This window comes from Hipposideros armiger, unplaced genomic scaffold, assembly GCF_001890085.2.
Source record: "Hipposideros armiger isolate ML-2016 unplaced genomic scaffold, ASM189008v1 scaffold_185, whole genome shotgun sequence".
Taxonomy (NCBI): Eukaryota; Metazoa; Chordata; class Mammalia; order Chiroptera; family Hipposideridae; genus Hipposideros; species Hipposideros armiger.
In genome coordinates this window covers 859,961-878,465 of record NW_017731535.1, presented here as the reverse complement: position 1 = coordinate 878,465, position 18,505 = coordinate 859,961, and the positions used below count along the sequence as shown (strand labels likewise).

Below are 18,505 nucleotides of genomic sequence, written 5' to 3'. Positions count from 1 at the left end.
CTCGCTCAGCCTCTATCCCCCTGTGTTCTCATTACCCACGACTTGCTCCCCTCTAGACTTGGAGCTCCCAGCGGGGTTCTGCATCCCCCGACTAAGATGATTAATGAGGATGAAGACTCTGCTTTACTCATTAGTGGGTCGTTTATTTATACACATCACCACTACACTCAGAAGTTGTCAAGTCCTGGGGAAACTGGCCTCCTAATGTACTGTATACATTTCTTCTAAACTGATGTGCCATTTAAAATACATTTGATTAGCAAACAGATAAACAACTGCAAAACAGATTACCCCTTTTCAGACACGAAGCTCCGCGAGAGGTATATTGTCCGTGAGGATAATTTCTTTGGTGAGGAACAAAGCCTCAGATAGTGGGGAATCTGAAAGCATATTTCACATGATCATAAACCAGCCCATCATGCTAGTCAGGCCCCATCTAAGAGTATATTTGGTGAACAGGAGCTAATCTCAGGAAAAGGGAAATCCTTTCCAAAAGTTAGCAATACAGAGACCCTTACTCCATAGACTTTCTTTACTTCATATGAGCCACATTCCCTGCTTTTCATTTTATTTTTCCATTTTATTCCAGTCCCTTTGCAACCTCTTTGGTTTCTTATACATTTTTTTGTACGGTGCTCTAAAAGCCTTACAAATTGAAAGAGTGCTGTAAAATGGATTTAATTATGTCTGCACTTTCTTTTACTTCCTTTACTTTTTGTCCCGTTTAAACTTGATTACTTCCAAATTGAAGAATTGCTCACACTATTCTAAAAGTACACCTGTCTGTGAAGTCACTTCCCACACCTGTGTGCAACTTAGCGTGACCCCGTGCTAGTCAGCAGTGCGAGGGGACCAAAGTGCTTGTGTGCACGCAGTGTGACCGAGGGCTCCCCCATCACCGGGGATGCGGGGACCAAATGGAGGGGCCTGCGAAGCCCATGTTATGCAGGTACCATCTCAACAATAAAGCATCAACGATAGCACCATAAACAAATCATATGTAGATGGCATTTGCACGTCATAAATTAATCACAATGGCTGTTGTGGAATTAGGTTTCGTTTGTATTTTCCTTACTCAATAGAAGCTTGTGTTATCTCTTTCCTCCACACTTCAGTGAGAAGCTTATATATCTTCAGTTATGGCAAATGTTAACCTTACGACGTGACAGTGGTTGCTTTTTATTGCTTTCGGCCTAGTCACCAAACTCGATTCACAAACAGTGACTTTCTGATGTTTGTCCTCCCCCCACGTCCAACCGCCTTCTTGATCTCAGGGCCTTGAGTGGTCCCAGGTGAATAGGATAATCTGAATGGGGGCGATGCTATGAGTAGGTTTTACTTGAATTTCCCCATGGAAGGGTGGGTGTTTCCTAACCCCCTTGCTTACCACACCTGCTGAGTGGCCTTCCTGATGCTCGTGTACGGTGCCTGCTCTTCCTGGGTGGACCCACCCACGGCCACCCCGATACAGGTGGCGCGTTCTGACACTCCGCCGATGGTCCTTGAGTTTCCTGTCTCTCTCAGTTTACCTGCGCAGAAGCCCTCGCTCCATCTCAGACACCTTTCTCTTCGGTAGTTCTCTTTCAAAGCCTCGGCTCCTTCTTTTTCAATTAATAGCAGAAGTAATTAGCAGTTTTCCAATATATGAACAGATGCCTGGTTGAGTGCCTGTAGAGCACGGGCTTGCAACCCCAGACTGTGGTTTGAATCCCTTTTCTCTGCTCATTCAAAATGGTACTTTGTGCTGGGTCACAGACACACAGAGCAACAACCATGATGCGTCCCCATTATATCTGTACAGTGCTCTCAGTTCTGCCACAGCTTTCAACCTGGCAGCCTCCTTTACCAACGATGCGCTGGGACTTGATCAGCCCTCCGGGACCATGCCGGAATTTGAAGAAACTGCCTAGTCTGACTTGATCATTCCTTAGATGCTCCGAACTTAGTTGAGTTTCTGTGTAGTCTTTGTTAAACTGCTGAATTAATCTGGAAAGGTTGTCATGGTTGTCATGGTTGGCACACGGCTTTGTCCGTGGGAGGGCCGCAGCTCTCTGCATGGGTCCCCGGCAGGGCGCTGGTGTCCTGTGTCCTTCTTTGGTTTTCCTCCCTGGTTCTCCCTTTCAGGAAAGCTGGTGTGACTCAGGGAAGTGCACTTCTAAACAAAGGAAGTGGCAGTGGGACGCCTGGGCGTCCACAGCCTTCCTGCCTCTCACCCAGCTGCTGAGAGCTGAGCCCAGATCCACTGAGGTTTGCGGAAAGGCAGGCTGTCATTGACTCTTGGAGTCGTAGACACTGAAAGGGCTTCTGGAGGGTGGGAGTGGGAGCAAAGTTCCCCCAATGGAGGGTCAGTCTACAAAATATCTGACTAGTAATCCTCAAAACCATCAAGGTCTTGAAAAACAAGGGAAGTTTGAGAAACTGCCATGGTCAAAAGACACCAAAAGTGAAATGCCAAATAATGTGATGTGGAATCGTGAATGGAATGGTGGGGCAGAAAGGCGATGTGAGGTAAACACTAAGAAAATTAAACTGAACTTTAGTTAATGTATGAGCCTTTTTTCCAGGATGTTTCCTGAACTCCCAGTTTGTTTTAATTCCACAGGTGGGACCATTCCCACAGGCTTTGGGTGGGGGCCAGGCTATGATCAGGACATCTGGGCCAGGTCCCTCTGCCCTCATCCCCTACCCCCACCTCACATCCATGTCCACACACAGGGTCACTCGTTAGGTCACCTCTGATGAGCGCCAGTGACAGCCTGCGGTATGAAGAAGTCGCCACAGAGCAGACAGCGGGCTGGTCATCTGTGCCTGAGAGGGGACCATAATAGAAACAAGCTGCTCTGACAGGCACGGGGACTCCAGTTCACACAGTGTCCCGGAGCCATTCTCAAAATGCAGCTGTGTCCAGATTGAAAGCATATTTATTTCTGTGTTTCCTTGGATCCAGCACTTTCCTCTATTTTTCAACTCTAAGGAGCCAGCTAATACCAGCGTGGAGGTTTCTGGAATGAGCAAGTGGCCTGGGATCTGAGCGAGGCACAAGTGAGGCTGGAAGCTGCTTCCATCTTAGATTTTACCCGTTTCCTCATCTCTGTTACCTTCTCTGTCGTATAGTTTAATAATCGCTGGTTCACCTCCTCCCCAGCCTGGGAATTAAGTGTATATATGCAGAAGGTGCCAAAAAATGTACTCATTTTAAGAGATGTCATCTATGTATTACTTTTCAAAGTTGAATTGAATTATGTAGCAATGTGTAGTAGGACGTTCGCTCAAAAGATGGCGTTAATCAAATGAATGCTAGCGTCATTCATTGTATTACAATTTCAATACAGTTTTTTCCTTTCTTAACATGTGTACACATTTTTTGGCACCCTCTGTGTGTGTGTATGTGTGTGTGTGTGTGTGTGTGTGTATAATATTAATTTTATTCATACACCAGTTCCTTGTTATGATGAAATTATTGAGAATCAACAGTAGGTCTTCAGAAATTAGAAAAACTCCAGTCCACAAATTCTCTATATGTGATAGTACATGACAAAGCAGCATGTTTTACCTTTTCCAAAATACTTTTTTTAATAAAGCTTGAGCTATTTATGGGAATTCAATCATGGAAAAAGCTTTTAGGTTCCAGTGAATATGAAAATCACAAATTAGTAATATACCAGCACCTGATAAACTGAAACGGCTTGTGGCCATAACTTTAATTCAAGACTATTTTTGGAAGGTAACCGCCAGCACATAGAAGAAAAATTAAATCACTTTAGACCTAGTGACAGCCAAGAATTCATTAATTAGAAGTAAACATGCCACATGACTTTAATAAACTGCTAAATTCCTTTTATTATTTTCTATGCAAACATGTCTTAAAGTTAGAAGAAGTGATTTTGAAGTTTAATCTTAGTAAAATCTAAATTATATATGTATATTTATAAATAAAGTTATAGAACCATTATGTTAAATTATATCCGCTTCCCTGTACAGGAATCTAATGTACTATGATTTGAATTACCAAGATGTGTATTTTTCTATGCACTTTATGACACATGTGTGTACATGAGTCTAGGCTTAAATATCCTCATTTAAAAGAATCAATAAAGCAGCGCCCAGAGACGGAAGGAGAAAGAGGGTGAGGCAGCCGTAGCTTACGGTGTGTGAAAACCACCCGCGTGTGTGTCATTTATTGCTTGTGTTTCACAGGTCTGTGTTTTAGTCTGTGAAACACAAGCAATAGTCTGTGTTTTAGTCTGTGGCCCTGGTGGTTACTGCTTTCAGTACTGGGTGCCTCTTTAGAGCGACCGCTGTCCTAGTCCTCTTCCTGAAGGCAATCTGCCCTTTTTCTAAGTCACCCCAACGCGTGAGTATCCCCAGCCCTGTTCCTTCCCTGCCCCCGGCTGCCCCAGCAGCACTCCCTGCACCCAAACCTCTGTGTCGCCAGCCCCTGCCACGGGAACCAGGGTGTAGCTCTGCCCTGTCGCTGGGCAGGACGTTGAGACCTGGGTGGAGTTATGCTTCCAGGAACTCACCCGTCTGTGGTAGCCTCACAGGGGGCCTGACGTTCTGGACCCTCCACGCTGGTCCTCCCGCTGGACGGGCCGCTGGCCTCACAGATGTGACTGTAGTTAGAGCAGCTGCAGCTCCTTTGTGGCCAAGAATCGCAGAGTTTGGAATATGAGAAAGTTGGCTGGCGGAATTTTGGGGACTCTCATCTGTGTCCCATCCCCAGGGGTCATGTTTGCAGCACCGCCTAGTGCCCAGGGCTCTGATGGCCATTTTGTCATAAATTTGGCTTTTTTTCTATAAGGAAGCTTTATTAACACAGGAAGGCCCCTCCAATCTCTCATGCTGCGGCTTGGCCAAAGATGAAGGGTTATAGTGAGTTTTCATCTTAATCACTAAATGGGCCATGGCGAAGAGTTTAGAACGGTTTCCTAAGCTCAGCTTAATTCAATGTGCTAACCACCCCTCGTGCTGTGTCATGTGACATGTAATCTTTGGAGTGGACAGTGCATCCTTGTGACATGGGTACCATGCGTTAGGGAGCAAACAGCAGAGACCAGCACAAGGTCAGCTCTCCAGCTGTCACCAGCCTGCTCACCTCACTAAGCTGATAGCTATCTCAGGTTTGTAGTCATACTGTCTGAAAGTCCTCTTCCGATTTTAGACGTGCTCTTACCTTATCTTTACATAAATATTCAAACACGTGTCGTCAACTGAATATCCATTTGTTGAGCAAAAAGTTCACTTGTGAGAGGAAGGGTGAAAGATGGTCATAAAAATTTATATCTACTCATAAATCATGAATGGCAGTGTGTGTGATGGCCCGTGAGGCTGGAGTGTATGTAAATTCACCTGGTAGCATAGATGCACATGTAACTTTCTTTGTGATAATTCTACGATAATTGAAAAGTTCCCTTTGTGTTCTCCCTCACCGCTGTGCTCCTTTCGAATGGCCATCACTTATGCTTAATGTTCTACTGTTGACGTCACCTGCATCCATTCTTCCGTTGTTATTTCTCAGCTTGAGGCCTGGGCTCTCTGTTTGATCTTGCCTTTAACTTTATGGTCATTTTTCTAGTTTAGTTAGTGATTAACATCCCCTCCCCATTAATTTTAGATATTCCGGAAGATTTAAATATGGCTCTCAATTCCTTTTATTTTATATTCTCTCCATTGTTGCTCTTTCAGTCACATGAAACTCAGCAACATTTTCGATCCTTCTTTTCTTGCTAAGTCTAGGATTCACGACGGAGATGTTCAACAGACTTAACAACAAAGAACATAATAATGTCCCCAATTAAATGTATTATATAGTGTCAGTGGCCGCCATGGCCATATTTATGCGTTCTCTCTGGCTGGGTCACTGTCGATAAATTCTTCCCAAAGCTGCTGTTTATCCCTAGTAATTACGTCTTGCTTTTCCCCTTCGCATTCTTGTCTAGTTTTGCAGTAACTTGTATTTGGACCAATGCCTATGTTGTCTGAGGTTGCAAAGGCGCCCTACCCCTCATTCTAGTTTAGTGCAGTAAGACAAGGTCTGCCCTTCAGCTTGAAGATATGAGACCACTAGAGGACCCACCAGAGAAGCCAAAATGTAGGACTGCAGGGTTGTCCGTCCCATAGTCACCCTCCTGCATGACCTTGACCACTTCCTGAAAGTCATTTCACAGGGTCAAGGTCACTTTGCACCAGGCATTGAACCTTCTTCTAGTTGCCATTCAAAACCTTTCGAAAAGAATCTTTAAAGACGTCACCTCTGTTTGCCACCTGGTTTTTTGGTGGTGTTAACTTTGCTACACAGCCCCCCTCGATGCTTTTCTCCTATCCTGCAAATTTACCTGGAAAGCCTAAACCATATTTTTTTAAAAGCCATGCAATAATTTACTCCCAGTTGTACATGAGAAAATATCAGAACACTCCCTAATCCTGACGCCCCTGGCATGATATCCAACGAAGCTCATGGGGAACACTACACATTTGGTGGCAGTTTCTTGTTTCTTTTGATGTTGACAACATTTTCATGAGAAAATTTATTGTGCTGAGGAGTAGAAATTCTAGATTTGCCGTTTGCAAATCCACCAATACTTCCCAACTGGGTGGCCATGGGGAAGTTACTTAACCTCTCTGTGCTACAGTTTCCTCCTCTATAAAGGATAATAAAAGCGCTTCATATTACCATTAATATGTATAAACCACTTAAAACAATGTCTAGTTCATAGTGTGCTGCGTGTTAATAATTATTATTATAGAGCAGGAACAGCAAAGAAGAATTAATATGGCTAAAAAAAGCACTGAAATATCTTTTTCTTTTGCTTTCCATTTTAATAACTGTGTTCCCATTTTAATGATAATATTGACACCAAGAGATTTTTTTCTTTAGTTTTATTGTTTCTGAAATCGGTATGTATTAGAATCCCTCTCTACTTTTAAACTTGTATTATTTCCTTGTACACGTGGTACTGTAGAGATGGGAAAATAAATTTAAAAATGCTAATGTGTACCAAGCATTTACTCTGTTCCAAGTGCCCTGCTAACTCTTTAATCTGCATTATTTCATGTATGTTGCACGTCAAACCCATCAGGAGTCTTTGTTGTCCAATCCGTTTTTCAAGTCTCGTAAACAGATTTAGGTAACTTGTCGCATACCATTCAGTCGATTTCTGGAGTAGAAACTCTGTCTGCTTCCACATCTGACTTCCATAACCCACCGTGCTGTATGCTTGACTGTAAACACTCGCCAGATCTAGTTCCCTCATTTAAAAATCATCTCTCCATTCTCATTTGGCCAAACCTTGTTGCTTTCTGCCTTTAAGTATCCTTAAGACGTGCTTCCCCGTTGAGCTGTTCTCATGCAGCCCTGTTCCTTGGGAAAGCACTGGCGTCCATACAACCTTCCCCTTCACTGTGTCTCCACCTGGAGAACAGACCCTGGACATGGAAGGCGCTGAGTAACTGCTGCCTACAAAGAAACCCTCATTGCCTTTGACACGTAACTGCTGTCTCAGCAGCTTGTTTCGCCAACTGGCCACGATTCAGAGTCAGGACAGAGAGTAAATGTCAGGTTTCAACATTTGAAAATCTGATTTGTACAGTGTTCCTGAAAATTGCATAATCAGATTTTTCTAATTCTCCCCAAAGGTCGCGGGAAGGAGTGCAGGGCAAATAAATCCCCGTGGACACTCATGCCTTGTGCTGTTGGTTCATGTCCCAGTGCCTGATGGCATGGGGATATTGGAAGTTCCATTTCCTTGAGCTGCAGGGAGACATCGAGAAGCAACGTGTAAGCAAATGTGTGCCAGGCACCTTCGGGGACCCACTTTCCCGAAGGAGGCGTGGAAAGAAGCTTCACTGATCTCACACACACACACACACACACACACACACACACACACACACACACACACACTGAGAAGCGCCGTCCTCCTCCTCTGTTGGAATCCCAGCCTCTGTCCGCCCGCCGTCGCTCCTGTGGAGCAGTAAAGAATATTAATGCTGCTTGTTATTTTAGTATCATGTTTTCACCCTTCTCCTGGAGAAGGACCTGATATGACATCCATGTCACCATCTGAAGAATTGGGCGGAAGGCTGGAGGAGCTGGCCTCCTTCAGTCACCGACTTGTGACCGTGTGCTCTTGTAAATGAAAGTGTCATGGAGGGACCTTCCCTGAGGCAGGGGGAACGGTGGCCACTCGTGCACTGAGCTGACCGCGTGAGGCCTGATGGAAACCTGCCATGAGGGGAGGGAACCATGCCCAGAGCGCCTTTCAAGAAACACTTTCACTTTACCAAATATCTGCCCTGGTGCAGAGCTGCCCGATCTCAAAGGAGAATGCCTTCCTTGAAGCACCTATGGGAAAGAGGGCAAATTACTTCAAGGAGGGATTAGAGGGAATTAAAAGTAGAGCTTGCATCACTGCAATGAGCATTTACTAAATACTTAATGTGTACTCATTACTGTGGGAGACACAAAGGGACATTCGCTATCATCAGGGGATTGGGTTAAAATTAGTGAAAATGAAATTGGCAGAAATAACAATTGGGTTGAATTTATTTATTTTAAATTACTTTTTCCCAGCCACTGGATCCTCATATGTTGCTAATATTTACGTGTAAGACTTAAATCTTTATGTAGACCTATAATCATTTTCATCTATTTTTCCCATTTTAGGGTATTTTGATAATTTTTTTAATGAAATTGCTAATGCTTTTATAATAGTATTACATTGTTGTTGTTGTTTGCAACTGGAAGTATTTTAATTCTTCTCAATTATTTCTATGTGCTTATTGACATCACTCACATTTAAAATTTTAATATCTTTTTCTAAAATTAAATTGGTTAACCATAAAAATGTTCATACCCTAAATAATAAATTTATCTTTCTATATCCAACCAGTGACTTTAAACTTTATGTTAGTTTTTAATCACTTTTCCCATTTCCTAATTTATTTTGCTTTAAAAATTCTTAAATTAAGTTTATGTCTCTGAGGTCTATTTATATTTTTAGCCAAATGTGGGGAAAAACGTGACTTAAAATTATACTTCGTTACTTAAAATTATAGTTTGTTATTTCCAAAATGTTATTTTGTACAACTGGTTTCTGAAAAACTTGTTTTCCCTTATTCCCACCATGGTGTAAACTATGTAAATCTTAGTTATTGTACATACATCGAGGAAAATACTTGCTATATTTTACATTAATATTTGTATTTTTCATTTAAGTGAGCAAATATATATTTAGCAAGACCCTGCTGAGGGCTAGACTTAGTCTAGACACTGTGTAGGCGGAGATGAGAAAGATGGCATCTGCCTTGAGTAGTTCCAGGTCCGAACTAGAGGCCATTGGCCGCAGGGCAGCCCGATGACATAGTTACACAGCGTGGGGATTTGGAGACCTGCTTGGTCTCATTTGGTCCTCACACTTCTGGGAATAAATACTGACAAGGACATGTTTTTAGTAACTAAATGGAGCTAATGAGGGTAAAATAAGAGACTTAAATCCAGTTCTCTCCATTCTATTCCATCATCAATTGAAAATAGGGCTGTTCAAAGAATAAGTGTTGGCTAGGTGTTTCCCAAATTCTAATATAACTGTCAAGATATTAAGGCAGAAATCTGTAGATAAGAGCAAATAAGGAGACTGTTATGTTGGTCTCGAGGCCAGGGGAATGGTTTACGGAAGGAGAGGCTGAGGTGGCCCCGGAAATAGCGGCTCTCATTTCTACACAGGCTTTGATGGGTGAGGGAGTCACCTGTGGCCATTTCTGTCACACACACAGACCACAGGTGCCCCTGAGGAAGGGTTCTCTACGACATCACCCACAGTTTGAGGCAGGATGTAAATTGTAGGTACAGGTTCACCCCCGCTTAATGGAAATGCTTTTCTTTGGCAAGCACTATTTTTAACATCTACATTATTTCCTGTTAAAGATAGTGTTTCTAGCTCTAGCATATAGACTGGCAGACATGACTTTTCTTTGTGAATTTCATCATTTGTCTGTGTTTCCAAATGTTACATTTAACCCTGCTCAAGTTTTAAGACACGATGTGTTCTGTCCAAGAAGCCTACTTGGGGGGACCCTTTTTTCAGGAATGATTTTTTTCCCCTCAGATTTTCCAAAGTGGGAACAACCCCACACTCCCTGGCAATGTCCGCGCAGTCAAGCTTTCCACCTTGTTTCTCCTTCACTTCTGTTTAAACGTATTAAATAGGCTGTGGATAACATAGTGTGAACTTTGCCCACCTAGCGCCGGTAGCTTGTGGCCTAATTCATATTTTACTGTAGTTTTCTTGTGACGATCTCTCTGTATATCAGTCTGTGCTAAAGATCATTTTAAAAAGGGATTTCTTTCTGTTTTCAATAGGAAAATGGGTAGGAAAGTTGTGCTGACTACGTTCGTTTTTCAGAACAGCTCATCTGTTTTTCCAGCTATGGAAGTGATCACTTGTGGTTATCAGTTTCACGTGTTAAGATATCTGATCGGTTGATGCTGATAACTCTTGTCTTTGGGGGACACTTATCTGGATATGTTCTATGGTGATGTGTAGCTTCTAATAAGAAGTAGTACTAACAGTTAATGAAAATAATAAAGGCCCTTAAAAGGGGGAAGGATTTGGTAAGTCTAAATATTCTTGGTTGAGGCAAGAAAACACCGAAGGCGTTCGTGTCCACATACCCCATCCTTCTCCCTCTCTGTGTTCATGATAGAAGTGCAGCCACCTCGCTTCTCAGGTTATAGGGTCCCCAGCACAGGCTGAGTCCTCAATTCAAGTGTTCCCCGAGATAGCGATGAAAGGTTTTTTCTACCTTAGAAATCACAGACAGGTAAATGCCAAAACACTTAAAAATGTTAAAAACGACTTTAAAAAAAAATTAGATGTATTGTCTTAGAAATAGTGAGTGTGGCATTGAGCAGAGCTTCCTTTCTATAAAAGAAGCGAAGATGAATGTAGACGCAGCCTGTTGTCTATTGTGCTGTCAAACCGTTCGGTTTTTGCAGACTGTTTTCAGAAACGATGTTGTGAAAGCTAGAACTGAACACACTTTGACTATGACTTCACAAACATGCCAATTAAATATCTCAGTGGTTGTGTTTGTTTTCTCAGTGTTTCTACATAGCCTAGTTTGTACATATTTATTGTCCTCATAAAATAATTTTACAAATCACTGAGATTTCCTCCCATTCACTGGGAAAATTCTATCAATTTCTCAGTTTGTGAACAAAGAAAGAAAACAGAAAAACTGCACTATATTATACGTATATATCAAATTATACCCCATTCCCATGCAAAAAAAATAAAATGGAGACACGCCTAAAATAATTTAATTTTGTTCATTTAGAAATACTTTATTATTTGGAAATCATTCCTTTTTTAAACAGTTAAATCCTTAATTTATTTGAATACTACACAATAGCAGCTAACTTACTGATGACATGCTAAATTTAAACCAGGAAGATGAAGACAGTAGCTAACACTCACCAACTTGAACCATTCAACTTAATGATGTATTAATTAAGTACAAAATTATGTTTTATGCATATGGAATGACATTGTGTCGATTAGGTTTCAAGGTAGTTGAATTAAGCAGAGAATCCTATCAGCAAAAGAATGTGAGAAGGTCAACAACACAGAGCAAGGGCCACCTTACGGAGACACAAGTGGGGACAGTACGTGCGTTATTAAAACTGGTCTTCAGAACTTTGCTGTGAAGCAGGCTCTAAATGCATACAGCCATACAGCTGGCTTGGGATAAAATAGTGGGACAATTTTTTAAAAGTCTGATGGACTAGTGAATGAGGTCTTTAATTTATGTCAGTTGTTTATCCATTAAACGTTGATTAGTGACGTGTTTTAGGCAGTGTTTTGGTCCTGGAGGAATAAGGATAAATGTGGCATGAATATTCATTTATGCTATATTTCTGATATCACTTTTTCACGCAATTGATACCCTACTGTATGATCTTATTGCTAACTATACGGCCCTGTAGAATCTCATAATTAGAAAAAATAATCTAGGCTGCAGTTAGCACTCTGACTCTCAGCAGAACTGTGTTTTTCCATCTTAACCAAATGCCTTAATTTAAAATAATCTTGACAAAAGTACTAAATAGCAGATGTAAAATATGAATATATTTCTTTGCTTCATTGTTAGGGAAAATGGAAATATTTTGGTGCTAGGTTTGCTAATCTTAAGAGTTCAAAAGCAGGGCATGTTTTGTGATATAAAATGACCTTCATAGAAAATCTTGTTTTTAACTTTCTTTCTTTTCTGTTCCCACAGTCTTACCTAGCCACACATGTGGAAACCCTGGGGAAATATTGAAAGGAGTCCTCCATGGGACAAGATTCAACATAGGAGACAAAGTCCGGTACAGCTGCCTCTCTGGCTACATATTGGAAGGGCACGCGGTCCTGACCTGCATTGTCAGCCCCGGGAATGGCGCGTCCTGGGACTTCCCGGCCCCGCTCTGCCGAGGTAGGTACCACACCAGGGGACTGGGTGTGAAACGATACCTGAGCTCGGTCACCGGCTTTGGAGCTGATGCTGGAAGTCTCCACCTAATGACAGAGAACACACCTGTGGGGTCTTCCCGTGTCAGCTCATTCTGCTCCCGAAAGTAACATTCTGTGTTAGCCAGGAAGCCAGGGCTGGACCCTGTAAAGTCAGTTACAACTTTAGATATGCCCCTGAGTTACCCAAATTTGTCTTCATTCTATTTCTCACACTGTGGACTTCTGCAGAGCTTTGTCACCTCCTGTCCCATCACGCTAAGATTTAATACACACCTTATGTTGTCTTGGTTTGATGGTGCTTTTTTAATCTTTTTCTCATTAAAAATGGCAAACACCCCTTGATAATTAAATCACACCTTTTAAGGACTCTTTTCGACACTCTGAGGCTTTTGAAATAAGGAGACCATAAAGGATTGTAGTCTTCCAAGTTCTCATCATCTGGGTTTGGCACCAGGTTAGAATTACTTTTCTTGAAACCCTGTGATTTTTAGCCTTTCCTGTAATGTTATTTTACTGATCCAATAACTTTAGGAAGAAGCACACTTTGATTCCGAGTTTTTCACGTTACTAAGAAAAACTCATCTTAGTGGTTGCAAAATAAAAGCATCGTTAACGTTTATTGAGGTCTTAATATAATGCCACAAAGGAGCTAAGCACTTTACTTGGATTATATCATTTAATTCTCACAATAACCCACTGAAATAGTAAATTATGGACACTCATTTACAGATAATGAAACACAATTTTAAGTTTTAAAAGGTTCCAGAGGTAGCATAAAAGGAATTAAAGCTCAAATCCATGTCTGACTTTTAATCCATGTTCATAACCAGGCAAATTCACAGCCTTAGCTTAAGTCATCATATGAAATCGTATTATTTTCATCAGTATGTTTTGCTTTGTTTTGTTTAATTTTAGTCTGTGCTATTTAATGAGTACTTTCCTATGTTTTTCATTTTGTTGTTGTTGTTGTTAAGTGTTGTCTCATGAGCTCTCCCTCATGTTAATCGTCTTAGTAAGGACCTCTTACTACTACTGTGGCTAGCTAGTAGGCATCAGTCTCTTGTCCTGGGCCAGACATTGCCTTTTCACATTTCATCTTCACAAGTAGGTATTTTATGAAAAGTTCATTTTCCAGTCAAGGAATCAGAGGGTTAGCTAGGAAATGTGACTCGCTCAAGGTATTCCAGAAGTCAGACATACCATGCTCAAACTGTCCTTGTCACCGAGGGAAATCCCTGTTACAAATATTATCCAATTCAAACGCCAGCAGCTCCTGAAGCGCTCACCCCCTCTGCACGTCGCTGAGGTCTGCTATGTCTCGCTTCTTTTTTTTTTTTTCCTTACTGCTACTAATTCTTTTCCATCTTTCTGCTGTCAAAATGTGGTGTCCTCAAAATCTGGATGTTGGTCCCATGTCCCTTGTCTTTTCATAGAGTCCCCTCACCTAATTGACTCTGTTGTAAGTCACTGCCACCCGGGTATCCAAAATGTGCCCTTTCTTTTTATTTCTCCCATCATTTCTGTAATATTCCCATTAACTCTGGATAAGCACTGGAGTTACTGTGGCTTTGTTCTCTCTATTATTCCCTGTATGACAAGTTTTTACTATCAAACTATTTGTCACTTAGCTCTAGTCCCACTGTCCTATTCTAGTTATTTTTTTTGTTTTGTTTTATTTTTTACTTGTTGCCCAGACCTACTTCAAGTTGGTTAAGTGAGCTCCATGTGAAGAGCTGCAGCTGCCATCCTACATTCTACTCCCTCCTCACTGTCCCCCCCTCCTCACTGTCCCCCCAGTACACACATCGTCACTGTAACCTCTCCTCTCTCAGCCAGACCACCTCAGCGACTCATCACGGCTGAAGTGCAAACTTCAACATGGCTACCAGTATGGCCCCTAACTCATCACCGGAATTGTCCGATTTCCCCTGCTGGCGTTCCCAGCACAGGTGTCACCCTTCTCTCTCGCACACGCAGTGCTCGGTGGGGCTGGCTTGTTTTTCTGTGCCGTGCTCCACAGTTCTGCAACAAGCTGCCGGCTTGATAGCACCGTGACAGGGGTGGTGACACCACGAAGGCAGGAAACACCACAAACTGTTTTTATTTTATTTTTATTTTCTCCCCCAGAGAGCTCCTTACCAACACACCACTCCATACCTGATTCCAAAATTGTGCTCATTTCACACTGTTATGCAGTTTACCCTTTCACCTCCCTTATAGCCATTCTTTGTCAAATTCACACTTAAATCCAAATTTCAGTCGTTTCTTACCATTGCAACCCCTTTTGAAATTTCATTAAGAGAAAAAAAAGGTCCTTTAGTTTATAACATTTATTTTGTTGTTATTTTATATTTTATGACTGTATACAGTCCTAAAAACTTTGTAATTCCATCCTTGATTCTTCTCTAGGAGAAGTTCAGCCTAATCTATAGCTAATTCCCCTAACTGCTGATCCTCAGACCCCATTCATAAACTTAATAGAAATATAGAAAATGCTGAGTATCAAATAACGAGCTATCGACTTGAAAATGTAAAGACAAATATTAACAGAAGTATGAGAGCTGATTTTCTGCTCAGCCCTCCCCCAGGAGTTTTCTTCTTAATTGATGGATCTTTACTAATTTCATGATGATAAACCTTATAAAATCAAACTTTATGTAACAGTAAGCTCATAATCTCTCCTATCCTGTCACCATTTTGTTAAATCCCAACTATATCAAGATGCTTTCATCATGATAAACGTTGGTTTTGTTTTTTGGTTTTTTTTTTCCTTCTATGTTACAGATTGTTAAATTTATGCTTAAATTGCCTTCACAATGCTTGGACTAGTGACGTTTCAAAGGACATTAAATTAGATATAATTATGTTGTGAAACAATTGCAATACAGTGTATCATTGATTTGGATAGCTGGATCATAAAGAAAAAAATCAATTGCTCTAATTTTTATAAATGTGTTGATGTGGTATAGCTAGGAGACAAATAAATGAATTTTAGCAATATGGGCTCAGATAATTTACAAAAATAAGATGAGGATATTTTCTGCTTCTCCACCGTTGTAAGTATTTAGTTCCAGGAATTGCTTGAGGATCCTTCTTAATAATGTTACTAACAGTAACACCACTCTCTCCTTTCACAATGACTTTTTAGTAGTGTTGATTTTTTTTTAATTAAAGTTCCTTGGGGTGACAATGGTTAGTAAAGTTACATAGGTTTCAGGTGTACAATTCTGTAATCCGTCATCTATATATCACGGTGTGTGTCCACCACCCAGAGTCAGTTCTCCTTCCATCACCATACATTTGACCTCGTTATCCCCATCTACCACCCCCCTATTATGCTAATAAGTCACACAGAAAAAGTCAAGAACCACATGATTTCACTGATATGTGGGATATAAAACTGAAAGCATTGAAAATGTTACTTTTACCTTCAAACAGCAGCATTGCCATGAACAATCACACTGAGATATGTGTATCACTTTTCAATTCACGTGATGCTCTTTCAAGAAAAATGATATAACCATATATTGAATACAATCAATGCATACTAAAATGGGAGGTCAGCCAGCTATACTTAAAACCAATTACCTTAAACAGTAGACTGGTATCACACCGACTTCTTTCAAGGATGAGAGTTAGGTTTCCTTCTTCTGGGGATATAATATTTCAGTCTTCCTCATTTATCCTTGAGTTTTCACCTTAATGTCTGTATCTTCTTTAATTTTTCTTCGTTATTCTGTATCGTTCCTGTCTTTCCTGCTAGCCTTTGCAAAGATTTACTGTTTCTGTATGTGCAGGTATGGCGTGTATTCAGAGGAGACATATAAAAAGGGAAGGAAGGAACTGGGTAGATTCAAGGACAGATGCTCTCAGCCCAGGATTTAAGTGCCTTCTTAATTTGCTTTATGTTTCCCTACTTCATTATTAAATCACGGAGACTCTAATGTAATGGACCAGGAAATATCGTAAATTACTTTGAGCTCCAGGAGACTGGAGGGCCACAGAGAATTAAAGCCAGAAAAAGAGGTTTCCCCTTTGAATGGGAAATACGAACAGCAGGCCGTAGTCTCCAGGCTCATGATCTGATCACAGGAGGAGGTCGAAAGGAAGCACTACATAAGGACCCGTATTCACAAGATACTCCTTCTCAGGAAAGCTGCCACCTGACCCAAAGACACCTCCAAGGCGTGGTCCTTTCCTGACATTAGCCCACCATGAGGTCGGGACATTTCTCGCCCGTTGTTTCTCTTTAGTCCCTTCAGAAACCAGTTCTACTCCAACTGCCTGATGCTGGATCTCATTTTAGCATCTGTGGGATCTTCTATCAACCGTTGGAGTCACATAGAACCACAGAGATGTTTGGCGGCTGGAGCTGCTGCTGGCCTGGAAAAGGCAGGCGAATTTACACCCTGGAAAGATGGTGCAAGAGTTGCAGTGGGCACATGCCATTGGAAATAAGCTAGCTGTAAGCAAACAGAGTTCCACGGCCGCCGGAGATCACGGCCCCTCTGCCCTGAATGCCCCTTTCAACACGCCTTCGTTCCTCCAGTGACGGAGCACTTTGTGTTTCCAAAATACGCTTCCGTAAACAACCCTGAGCAGCTATGGCAGGGCTGAGGCCCCCAAAGTCATAGCTCCAGACATTCCCAATGACAAACTGTTCTAAGTGACTTACCTTTATGAATTCTGCACTTCAGAGATTAGCCTGTGTTAACATCACGTGCACAACTCATTAGCCGCAATAGGCAGGCATCTGAAGACCACTTTTATACCATGTCAGTCTGTAAGCATGCAGACACCCCTAAGGGCATGGCCCTGTTTGTCCCCCAAGTCACCTTGAGCCATGGACAGGGGCAGCAGTAGCATTCTTGTAGGAAAAGTACAGAATTAAAGCTTCAAAGATGTTGGCACTGTTGGAAATTTATGGCCGATATTATAGCAAGACAGCGATGCTTGAAACTATATCAGCCTGCTTTTACTAAAATTTGTTTAACTAGCAGAAGCACATGATTTAAAAACTGAATAAAACTGAAGGGATTACTATGAAAAGGACATCCCATCGAAACTCCCATACTCTTAGGCTGCAGACATTTTAATACCATCTAACATTTTTGTGGGTGTTTTTTGTCATTATTGTCTTATATCTATTCATACTCTTCTTTTTTGCTTTATCAATTTTGAATTTTTTAAATTGACATTCTCTATGAGTATTAATGTGTTTATATCACTCCTGTTTGTCATGCCTTTTTTTTCCAAATTTAATTTAGATTTCTATATATTATCTTTATAAATTTAAATAATACACTGGCCCTTTCTGCCATATTTCTTTCCCTTTATGCCGTTTCCCTTTTTTTCACAATGTCTCTTGCCTTCCCACATCCTAAGATGCGACTATCGTCACCTCTATTCTCTTTTTCTGGTGTGTCTTCTATCCTGTTCCTTCCTCTGTGTTCTCTTATCTGTGCTATAACTTGTGTGAGACCAAAGTTGCGGACACATGTTTTATTCCATAATCATAATGAAGTCCTTCCTAATTTGTCTAAAGGCTGCTCCTAAAAGCAGAACAGCAGTGAAGCACATCCCCCATCTCACTGTGGACAGTGCATCCGCCCCGAGCCCAGTGTCACGCCTGTGACACCCTTCCTGTGAGTCCAGCCTCGGTCCCTGGGCCACTCAGGGCTCACACGGGCTCTTTCTCAGCCCGAATTACTCCTAATGATGCCGTGAGTACTGTCCCAAGACCCCTTATATTGTAGAGAAGGCAAACCGAACCTACAAAAAGCAAACAACAAATATTGCAGTGGGGGTGTTGCAGTGGGCAATGTCTTTAAAACATTTGTGAATGTAAGTCCTGCCCATTTTAGATTATTTATTACTTTCGTTTCACTTCTGGGCCAAGGATTTCTTGTTCTGCTTGTTTAGTTAATGTACTATTAGCACACTCAAACACAAATGTATGCTTTCTCTCTCTCTCTCTCTCTCTCTCTCTCTCT

At 41.5% G+C, this 18,505-nt stretch overlaps 1 protein-coding gene across 1 annotated transcript in view; it reads left to right on the top strand.

Annotated features, from left to right (window-relative positions):
* Window positions 1–18,505, top strand: part of CSMD1 (CUB and Sushi multiple domains 1) — a 1,699,370-nt gene that overhangs the window by 821,118 nt on the left and 859,747 nt on the right. The window contains exon 4 of the mRNA XM_019652695.1: window positions 12,280–12,474. Within this exon, the coding sequence (XP_019508240.1) occupies window positions 12,280–12,474 (195 nt within the window). The remainder of the gene's footprint in view (window positions 1–12,279; window positions 12,475–18,505) is intronic.